Source organism: Tenebrio molitor, chromosome 1 (genome assembly GCF_963966145.1).
Source record: "Tenebrio molitor chromosome 1, icTenMoli1.1, whole genome shotgun sequence".
NCBI classification, from domain to species: Eukaryota; Metazoa; Arthropoda; class Insecta; order Coleoptera; family Tenebrionidae; genus Tenebrio; species Tenebrio molitor.
In genome coordinates, this window is record NC_091046.1 from 5,501,026 (window position 1) to 5,512,409 (window position 11,384).

General features: G+C 35.8%; 1 protein-coding gene across 2 annotated transcripts; it reads left to right on the plus strand.

The window, feature by feature from the left end:
* LOC138137567 (titin-like) lies at positions 1-3,422 on the plus strand. Of its 2 annotated transcripts, none has more exons than XM_069057030.1 (4): positions 1-179; positions 231-402; positions 467-695; positions 751-3,422. In XM_069057030.1, the coding sequence occupies exons 2-4, from the start codon at positions 373-375 to the stop codon at positions 3,288-3,290; spliced, it is 2,799 nt and encodes a 932-aa protein (XP_068913131.1). In that variant the 5' UTR covers positions 1-179; positions 231-372; the 3' UTR covers positions 3,291-3,422. The 2 variants fall into 2 exon arrangements, with proteins under 2 accessions (XP_068913131.1, XP_068913136.1); XM_069057035.1 differs by having other exon boundaries at positions 2-179; positions 467-629.
* Positions 3,423-11,384: the final 7,962 nt, after the last annotated feature.

The following is an 11,384-nucleotide window of genomic DNA, read 5'->3' on the forward strand; positions in this document are numbered from 1 at the left end:
AGCAAGGCTGACAGAAGTGTCGGCGAAGAAAGAGAAATGAATCGAAGCAAGGTTACATAATTTTTTTAATTGTTTGGGTCAAAATTTCTCTTGCAGTCTTGGTCGGATCTGCCTGTTGGAGAGCATTCTTCCCTGGATCAGAACTCACTGAAGGCATGCCGAAAAACCATATTGTCACGGTTGGTCAAATGCACACAATCATTTTCGGTTGATTAGTTTATGTTTTTAAGAAATACTGGAGTTTAAAGCGAGACAATCCGCTTTCATGTTACGTAGATTTGTCGTGATCTGTGGTGGGAAACCTATATAAATGCTTTGCACCTAAAATTGTATCAATTTTATCGCGCTTTTACCAATCCGGTCACGTCCAAAATGCTTCTGGACAGAAGCGTTTTCCTTCAGGTTGGTGATCTCCCAGTGATCAGTGTAGGGTCAGTGTCTACCATTGATGAAAACTATGTTGTAGGTTTGTCTGTTGTTAACGATAACGCAATGCAAATGCCAAGATTACGAGGCCTACGGTGGCGACGAAAGTGATGACCACTCCGACGCCCAAGAGGACGCCGGTCTCACCGACTACTCCAAATATTACGCAGTTGACACTTCAGCGCCCTTGTTGTCGTCTCAAGGTAAACCTGAAGCGTCCGGTTTCACAAGTCCTATTGAATTCGCGGGATTTTTTGCACCTTCAATAGGTAATATGAGTCAATCTTCACTAACAAACTATCTTGGTTTTGTCAACGATTTCAGATTTCGGAGCGTCGGTCAAGCAAGAAGTGGCGCACCCAAAAAACCCCTTCGCTGCGCAAACCAAGACTTTGAACTTCGTCAGCAACCAAGAATCTTTTCCTAACTTTTTTGCCAGCGGCGGTAATTTCCCCATAGATTACTTCGAAGAAGCGCAGAGACAACAGCAGAAGGAGAACCAAGAAGAAGATGAAAGCGCCGACGGGTTCGGTCCCACTTACATTTCACACAACATCCCGACGAATCTAGACGCGGAGTACTCGTCGGACGTTGCCAAAGTACGACCCAAACCAAATAAGCAGAGAAAACAGAAGCAACAGAAGAAACCTAAAAAGAACTACGACTACGAAGACGTAGAAAAGGAGGCGTCGACAGGATCCGATTACAACTACGAGTACCAACCCGAAACTCCTGGAAAGTATGCTGACTATAACACTGGCAAGTCTAGTTCAACTGTTTCGCAACACCCCCAAGCTCCAGGTTATTACGAGAAACTGACCCAAGCTCCTACTGCCACGCCGTACCAGAAGTACAGTTTCCAACCGGTGACTGAAGAAGGCTTCAAATCCAAATATTTAGACACTTTGATCAGCACAGTCGCTCCTTTCAACCCTTCGTACAGTAAAGTCGCCAGCACTGCTGCTCCAGTTTTCGAGACACAGCCCAGCGAGAACGTCCCGAGTCATCTGAAAGGCAAGAATTGTATAAGAGTGAGGAAGCATATTCCAGGAGGTGAGGAACACGGCCGTCGCAAGAGAGAAGCCATGAATTGCTACGTCTGCGAAGACGCCGAGAGCAACTCGAAGATCACTCAGTGCTCTTACGCAGTGGAACCTGAACCCATCAACGATTACAGTGGAGAGTCTCAGAGGTACTCTACTCCGTCCAAGCAACCAGAAGGGTTCCGGTACAAGAGGTACTCAGGGGATGAGGTACGAGATCCGTACGAGTATATCAAATCGAGGACGCAGAAGGCGTACGGGGAATCCCAAGAGAACAAGGATTTTGAGGAGTACAAGATCCCGGATTTTTACTCGGAAGATATTTTACCGGACAAGAGCTATTCGGAGATCCAGTCGGAAGCGATCACCAAGAATCCGGCCAACTGTGTCAAGGAAGAAAGTGAAGGCATGACTTGCACGATTTGCAAAGATCCCAAGACTGGAGGTAATTTTGAACAGTGCTCGTACACTTCGGAGCCCAAAGAACAGAAGTATGCGTTCGTGACGGAGAAGAAGTACGACAGTGACGAACCCACTGAAGGTTCGGAATCCAAGCCTGCGGTGCAAACCAAAGTGGTGGGGAGTTTGAAGAATGGGAAAGACGAGATTAAACCGTCTGAAGATTTCAAGGCGTTGGGCTTGCCAAGTACTGACAACTCCAAGTTTAGTAAAATAGAAGAGTTCAAACCGTCGGAAGATTTCAAGCCGACAGAATACAAACCAATTACTTTGGCAAGCAACGACAAGTACAGTAAATTGGAAGAATTCAAGCCCGCCGAAGATTACAAAGCCAACTACCGCGGCCACGAGAAATTTAAATTGTCGGATGAGTACAATCCAGATTCTAAGGAAGACGTGAATTCGAAGAAAGAACCGTACAATCCTCAGGAAGGTTTCAAGACTGGGCACGCAGGAGGTGACCAAGCGCCGAAGAAATTGATCGACGACGAACCTTACGACATCCCCAAACACTTCGCCGAGAGCACAATCAAGGAACAGAAAACTGGTGTGCGAGGGTTGGAACCCAGTCTCTACGGTAGTTCAGATTCTGCAGAAGTGGAAGGCGACGACGCCGACTCCTCTAGTCGTTCTGAGCCTTACAAAGACGTCGACGAGTACCACTTCAAGTTGTTCCCCGAGTTCTCCAACGAAGAGTCGCAACAAGCCGCCGTCGTGACCAACAACCCGTCCGCCGACGCCACCAGAAAAGACGTCGAAGAAGTCCTAGCCGAGTTCACCAAGAAGGACCGGTCGGCGTGCAAAAAGGCCGAGAAGAACGGCATGACTTGCTACCTGTGCGTGGACAAGAACGGCATCCAGCACGAAGAGTGCATGTATATCTCCGAGTCCAAACCCCAAGCGAGCCATTTGGCGTACCACGAAGTGAAGCAAATCAAGGCACCGGCCGCGGAAGAGAAGAAAAACGCCGAGCAGGACCCGGCCGCGACGGAGATTAAGAGCAAACATTTCTTTAAGAAAGTTGTGACCACGCCCAAGCCTTTCTCCATGGAGGTGGCGGCTTCGGAAGACGTTGAGACGAAAGTGAAGTACGTGCCGAACAAGAGCCGCAGAAAGGCGGAGAAGAAAGTGAGGGAGCAAGCGAGAGCCGCCAGTAATGACGATCCGGAGAAGCTTTTGGAGGACGACGACGAGCCGAAGCCCAAAGCTCCGGTGGAGTTCGTCGTGGGGGACGAGGAGGGGGCCTACAGCGACGAGACTAAGCCAGTTTACAGTAAAACCCTCGGGGTGAAGTTGCCCTTGTACATGATCGAGAAGTCCGAATTCGAGAAAGAGTTTGACGAGTTTGCCGGCAATCATTAATCTAGTTTAGTCATGAAATTTTTATTTCTTTTTGTGATAGTTTTACGTTACAAATAGGTACACTTGTAATATATGTTATTAAATCGTTATTGTTATTAATTAATTGTTAAAAATAAAGTGTCAATAAAACAATACAGTTATTTTTTACAATATTGTTGCAATTTCCTGCCGACTCGTTATTTACGGTCATGTTTACCTTTTCATAATAGCTTTGCGGTTGTTGGGAAATCGCTCTCGCTAATTTCAGTCGGACCATTAAAATGAATACAGAAGTGTCCTTGATTTTTTCCAATAGAGATTTCACGCTTTGCAAGAGCTGCCGCAAAAAATTGGGGCTGTCGAGATCTGGAACATTTCAGTCAAATCTTCACGATGCAGTGCTTCCTGTGAGACAAATATGGACTTGCAGTGACTGGGATGGCGAATCATTTAGGAACGCTTTCAGTTGACAATTATGTGTCATGACTCGTGAAAAGTCGACGAAACGTAAAAAACGTACTTTACCGGTTTGTTTCGTGTTTAAATTGGTCTTTGTAGTCATGTACGTCGTACTTTTTCTTTCAGCAAGTCATCAAGCAACATAACACCGTAAACATGACTAATATCTCGATTTGGTGATATAACTCATGTTTAGTTAGTTTTGTTGCCCAGTTTTAAAAAAAATCCACATTTTAATGCAACCGTTGTTCATTCACATCTTGCAGAATTGCTTTTGGTTTAAAAATGTCAAGTAATAATGAATTTACAGTTGTTGGTGTAGTTGAAATAAGTGTGTGGTTTTCAATAATTCAAAACTGATTGATTTGAAATTCTGATATTTACGCATTTTTCAAGAAGTTATTATTATTCTTATTAACTTTCACAATGTTTTACACAGTAATGGATTCTCTAAAACGATACAATTTCAAGCAAAAGTGTGCCAAATGTTTGTATACCTATTCTTATCACCCGCAAATAATATGTATGTAGTTTGTTTCATTCGTTACATCGATTTCTAAGGCACAAATTTGTCCAACATGTAAATGTAACAATAATTTTCAGATGACTTCAAAAATCCTCGCTTGCATCTTTGTTACAAGGAAAATTTTATATCAACGTATTAAGGAAGATTTATATAATTTTCTGTAAAATGTAGCCTAGACTTTATGATAAACTAGCTTTTACCCGCGGCTTTGCCCGCAAATTTCAGAATGTTTTAAAATTATGTTTCTACTTTCATGTATTGCTATAAACGCAGTAATTTCAATATGAAATTTGTCTTTTTACGAAGAATAATTAAAACTTTACTTTAGACTACTATTTTCTTCGACTATATAAACAAAAAGATCAATACGATAAGAAACTAACACTACGATCACCTACCAATTCATGAAAATACGCCAACATAACACTTTTATTTTCAGTTGTAACCTTATTTAGATCTTCCTATTGTTTGATTGTCTCGTTTGGTTTCAGATACCTGCCTTTTGATTTTTCCGGTATTAAGCTATTTGAAGCTTGTTCTGGTTCATTTAAGACATCTTCCGGTAAAACACAATCATTCAAACACATTTTGCGAAATTGCTACTTTTATAAACAACCAAATGTAACTATGACATCTGAACATATCATGCAAACGCGATTTCCAACTCGAAAAAACTGTTTTTGTGCTTAACAGGCTTAAAAATGATAATAGGGGTTGCTTTTTGTGGGTGTCAAGTGGCGAAGGTGACGATATACTCAGAGGATGAAATAGGGGTGAAGCGGCGAAGGTGAGGGTATTTCCAACTCGAAAAAACTGTCTTTTTTTCTTAACAGGGTTGAAAATGGTAGTAGGGGTTGTTTTTTGTAAAATTAAAGTACACAGTAATTTTCTTCTTGTTTTGAAGATCAAGTGTACAAAATTTCATCAAGATCGGAGTAAAACTGTAGATTTGCATACAAAATATACAAACAGGCATTCAGTTTTATATATGTATATAGATGTCTAAAATTTCCAAAAGAAGAATTTTGAAACTGGTGGAAATGACTAATTTTGAGAAAATCGTTTTTATTTCTTTTTCACGTTAAACATGTTAATTCAAAAGTGTTACCACTGCAATCTCTCATACTTTTTTTGCAATTGTCTTTGACTTTATTTCACTAACCGCATTCTGAGGTATATTATGCAAAATTTGTGTTCAGAATCTTTGTTTGAAGTTATGTCATGATCATTTGTTCTACATTACGTTTTTCAATATTCAGTATTATTTTTCTAAACAACCGAACTGCGAACAGACCACTTTGAATGTATTAATTAATTAATTGAACCAATGATTTCTTAGATTTCTTTTCTCAAGATCATAAATGTAAAAAATAATGAGGAAATTATTTTAATTAGAAAATTCAGTCAGTTGCAAAAAACGATTAATTTTTTTTTAAAGGAGTTTCTGTTTGGACATTTCAGAAAAAAATGTTTTAGGCATCAGATGTAAAAGATTCTGTAGGTTCAGCTCCAGTAGTACCGCACCTTCAAATAAATTCGGAATCAGAGTAGGCTGTGATTTTATTATGAAGTTGGCAACACGCAATTTTTAAAGCCAGCACAACATTAACATTTGACAGCACAGAACACGTGTTTATTCTGATCGTGACTTAAAAATGTATAAAGGAAACGCAAAATTCAAAACAAAATATTTATTCTTAGAGCAAATGTTCAAAATGTTGTCCTTCAGTTTCAAGGCGGGCGCTTCATGTTGTCAAATGCGTTTTCCAATTGTTGGGGGGTTATGTTAGCACAAATATCTCTAATACTCGTAGCCTCACAAAGTTCTTCGATAGTGTGACGTGTGCTCCTAAAAACTGTGTTTTTGAGGTGTGGATAAATAAAGTAGTCCATTACTGTAAGATCTGGAGACCTTGCAGGAAATTCCACCACTCGGGCGTCAAAGAATTTTTTCAAATAAGCAATTGTTTGACGAGCAGAATGTGCTGTAGTATTATCTTGCTGAAAATACCCTTCGGTAAGTTCACTGGTAATGTAACTCATTGAGAAAGGGTTCTAATAAATCATTGCGATATCTTGCACCAGTTCGTTAAAAAATATTGGTCTGATGATTCGCCTTCTCGAAACTGCTAGCGAAACACTATTTTTTATGTAAAGGAGTTTCCACAAATTCAAGGGGACTTTCTACGGACCATGTTCTCATGTTTTGTTTATTTAAATATCCTGAAAGATGGAACCACGCCTTGTCTGTAAAGAAGCAATTATCGAGAATGTCATTGTTGTTCATGTTTTCAAAAAACAACTCAAAATATGTTGTTCTTCTTCCAAAATCTAAAGGCTTGAGTTTGTCCGTTTTCTAACTTACAACTTCGAAAATAACTTCCAAGAAGAAAAATTTTGTGTGGTAATTCCATTTTTTTATAAATATGTAGTAAAAATTATAAATGAATACCTTACAACTTTTGTAATTTGAATTAATTTGACAACTACTGTCAGTGCTAAAACGTCTACCAACCATTCATTACTGGACAAAATATATAAATCACAGCCTACTCTATTCCGCATTTATTGGAAGGCACGGTACCTGGGAAGCACAGAAAGAAAACGTTATTATGTACGAGAGTAGTTCGTTATTTATTTTTCTTGTCATACAATCAAAAAAGAGGAAAAATTAAACAGTTCTATTATTTTCCCTACACGATCACCAAAACTAATATCAAACTTTTTCAAAATTAGAGCATCAGAGTAAGCACATTTGCCGTTACAAGATTGCGTTTCATAAACAGTTTAACTATTTTATTCTGGCTGGATGAGTATCGTTTTTAAAAATTTTGAAGAATGGTCTCCGGTAGTAATTCTGAGGAAATTATTGCCCAAGATATCCTTAAAGAGTTTAAAGCAGCATAAATGGAGTTATTACTAAAAAAATTCACTTGAGAGTATGGAACGAAAGAGATGCTAAAAAATTAGGAAAGTGATTATTTTGGTTTATTTTTCAAGCAAAAAAATGTTAAAATCATATTCTGCGTTAATAACAAAGGAAATATATGTCAGTTTTAATAATCTTTTACGATATCAATGAATAACGTATGTTTCATAAGTTTTGGGAAAAAATCCAAAATCTAATACATATTTTTTACAGCAAACTTTTATTACAAATTTTATGTTTTTTGAAATAAGTGGATTATCTAACAACCTCATTTATTTAATTATATAGTGAGTGGTAAAAGTATGGAATAAATTCATTAAAAATTAAACAAAATTTTTTTCAAAAAAATCTTTGGACAGGTCAATTTTAGTTTATAAAAATACATATTTTAATGCAAAATAAAATTCGAAAAAGTCATTTGTTTTCGAGTTATGACGTCATCGATAGTTTTTTTAAATAGAAACCCTCTATTTTTTTTCTTGATTCTGATAGCCCTTTTAATTGTCTAAACGCCAATATAAAAATTTTGTTACCTTACATAAGGAAATTTTTGAGAAAAAAAAATAATAAATTTGGAAAAAATAAATTTTATAACGAACAAAAACAAGTCAAAAACTGTGTTAGTAAGTATTTAAAATTATGGAATTAAATGTTCGATTTGCCATCCCCCAGCTTGTTGACAATAAGCAAGTTTATGAAGAAATTCCCCCTGTTTTAGTTTTATCTAGTTTTATCCCCGCACCCAATCAAAATTAAAATTTCTATACGTTGTGTTTCTGTTAAATGAGTCATTTTCGAAAACGTTTTGTAAAACAAATAACACATACGAATGAAATTGACAATAACATTTGACTGTTTGATTTACCTACTTGATGTTTTTACTTGTTTTTGTTCGTTATAAAATTTATTTTTTCCAACTTTAGTATTTTTTTTCTCAAAAATTTTCTTATGTAAGAGAACAAAATTTTTATACTGTCATTTAGACAATTAAAAGGGCTATCAGAATCAAGAAAAAAAATAGGGGGTTTCCATTTAAAAAAAACTATCAATGACGTGATAACTCGAAAACAAATGACTGCTTGGAATTTTCTTTGACACTAAAACATGTATTTTTATAAACTAAAATTGACCTGTTCAAAGATTTTTTTGAAAAAAATTGTGTTTAATTTTTAATGAATTTATTCCATACTTTTGCCGCTCACTGTATGTAGCGGTCCGTGCTGCTCCACGAGGCGCGATTTTCTTCTAACATCTCTCATTAAAAAAATTTCCTGAATCTTAGTAAAAATTCTACGGCGTAGTTGGTCCCCATTTTGGGCTGTCCATCCTCCATCCTATTAAAAGTACCCAAAAATCTTCAAATTGTTTAATTATTTAGATATTCAAATCATTTGCAAAATGAACACGGCGAAGATTCTTGCAACATCGAGATATTCGGACTAGCTGGTTATCGGTGTATTTTGGACATTTTTGTCTTTTGCGGTATTTTTGACCATTTCTTGCCAAAATTCTAAAAATTGTGCTGCCGGAAGTCCGATTCTTCTTGGCTAATTTCCTAACAGACACTCCAACCATGTGTTTAGCTCTTCTTACCGCTCTTCTGCACTGCTGGAGTGTGAAAAGCCTTGGCCTTCCACTTTTCGGAAGGTTGATACAAGGAATATACTCGTAGTTTCTTATAGTACGATATACGGTGCTAGGTGATATATCTTGGTTTTGAAAAATACGCACTATTTTAACCTTAGCCATTTGTCCAATTAGGTAAATAATAGATACTTCTTCTAATTTACAATTTGTAGGACATTTTTCGCAAACTGTGTAACTAAATCAATATGTCAAATTGAAACCTAGGAAATAAATATACTTTTGTTTCCAAAGCCATCTCGGTAAGTTTAACAGATATCTCATTAGTCATTAGGTCCCCTTGAATCTGATCTTTTTACTTTTGCTTTCCACCCTAAAATGATGAAACGTTTTCTACTGAGGTGATTATACAAAATTTTCGAGGAGATGATGAATTTTTTTACATATTTCCATTCTGTGACATTTTAATTGTGGATCAAGAATCATCCACTCTAAGAATTATATTAAAACATTTATTTGAATCTTGACTAAAAACGGTTACATTTTCTTCAGAGAGCAGTTGTCCTAAGCGATTGAGATCTTGTGTTTAAATTTTTGGTACTCATGGAAGAGCCATCATCTTGGAACTATTTCTTTGTGCAAAATGTTTCCAATTAGAAAGCAATGAAATTTTCTTATTTCAATATATTTTTTTTTATCTCATATGAGTTCTGGACTTCGTAGACTCTGAAGCATGTTTCCAAAATGGGGGCTAGGTATTTTGAGCATTTTCTTTAGTTAATTGTTGTGTATTTCAAGTTTAATTTCTTTTCATAGTTAATTTCATTTTCATAACCCTACATTTTGTCGCGATTAATGTCAGATCTGTCAAATAAACCAACAAAACATATCCATTTGCAGTGTTGTAAATAGCTGAATAAGAAAATGTTCTTTTATTTCCAACTCAAACTGTCCTTCTTGATCACTCCGTATTTTTTACAGTGGTAAATTCCATCAAGAGAATCTCTCAATTGATTTTTCTGACAAGCCAAATTTCACTGAAAATTTGTTTGGAGAATTTTTAAACACAAAGGGCTATCAGGCAGGTTTTACATCTCTTCCTGTCAATAAATAACATTGATTGATAAACTATTTTTCATTTGTCGTGCAACACCTACGTCACGAATAATAAATAAATGATTCCGCTCTCACAAATAAGTCTTATTACTTTTATTTTGGCTTATTTCAATTATTTATTTATTAAAATAATAATCATTTCATCATTACATATTTTGAAGGTAATTTTTCTTTCGTTCAATTTTTTTAGAACAACCAACATACAAATTACACTGACCGGCACAAAAAACGACTCATTATGATTTCTTTAATAAATCATCTTGAAATTATATTTGTGATTATTTTTCTTTATTATAGTTAAATTGGGATATTTTCAATGATCGGGAGTGCTATGGTCACCATGGCAACCGAATTGTTTTGTTTAAATAAATTATTAGAAAATTTGCGCTACTTCCATGTTGTGTATTTGTCGGTTGATTTACGTGTTAAAGGATTTAATTTGACAGTACGAGATACTAATTCAAAATGCTGTTCAAATTTTGGCAATTTTTCATAACATAAATTTTTTTCTAAAGAATTACTTTTTTTTTTAATTAAAATTTTATTTGCTGTGTTTAATGTTTTGTTTGTCGAATATTCTTTGACAAGGAATAACTTAAATAACTCTTATCAATACAACATGATATCAAAAAAATTTCTAAGACAATGAATTACTTAAGTATATTAATAAAATTCAAAGTGAGTCGTTTTTTATGCCGGTCAGTGTATTTATTTTAAAACTGTAAAACATTTGTCACCATTGGAAAAACTTACTCTAATTTTCTTCAGATATTTTACTGACCTAACTGGATTGAGTAATTTTGTCCTAACAGTAGGACGATTTAATTTTTTTTTTTTTTTTTTTGGTTAATTAAATTGTAGCGAACATCTAGTGCATTATTTTTACTATTCAACATTTTATCTTGTTTTCTCCTTGGAAGGAATTCATCTCCAACCCAAACTCCTTTATAAAGTTCTTTGGTAATAATAACATAATGACTTTTTCTGAGTGACGACTAAAAAAAATTAAACAATTGCAACATTGTTGACGGCTCCATCTTAATTTTTAATTACTCCTCTATTGTTATAAAACTTTTAAAACAATTAATATAATATGAAAATTGTTTACACTTTGTTTATACAAGCTATTTATTTTTATGTAATCCTGCTTTAAAAAATGATAACAAGTGTTCGTAATTATCTCCAGGGAATCTATTAAACCGATTTTTTTAAAGATCACTATCAGCACAACTCATCAAAGAAATATGACCACGCGTCTCTACAGCAAAATATTGTTGTCCATGGTCGTTATCTTGGTAGGTTGGGTTGTTTGTGCTTCGCCGCTTACGTGGGTTCCATTTGATTGATGTAGCAACAATCCTCACTTCTTTCAGGATTTAAAATAATCTATTTATTGATTGGTGAGTCATTAACGTAATCAACCAGTGCGCTAGATAAGATCTGGATTATCAATCGTCCATCAACGTCCGAAAATAAAAATCGTACGAATCAAAACGCGAAG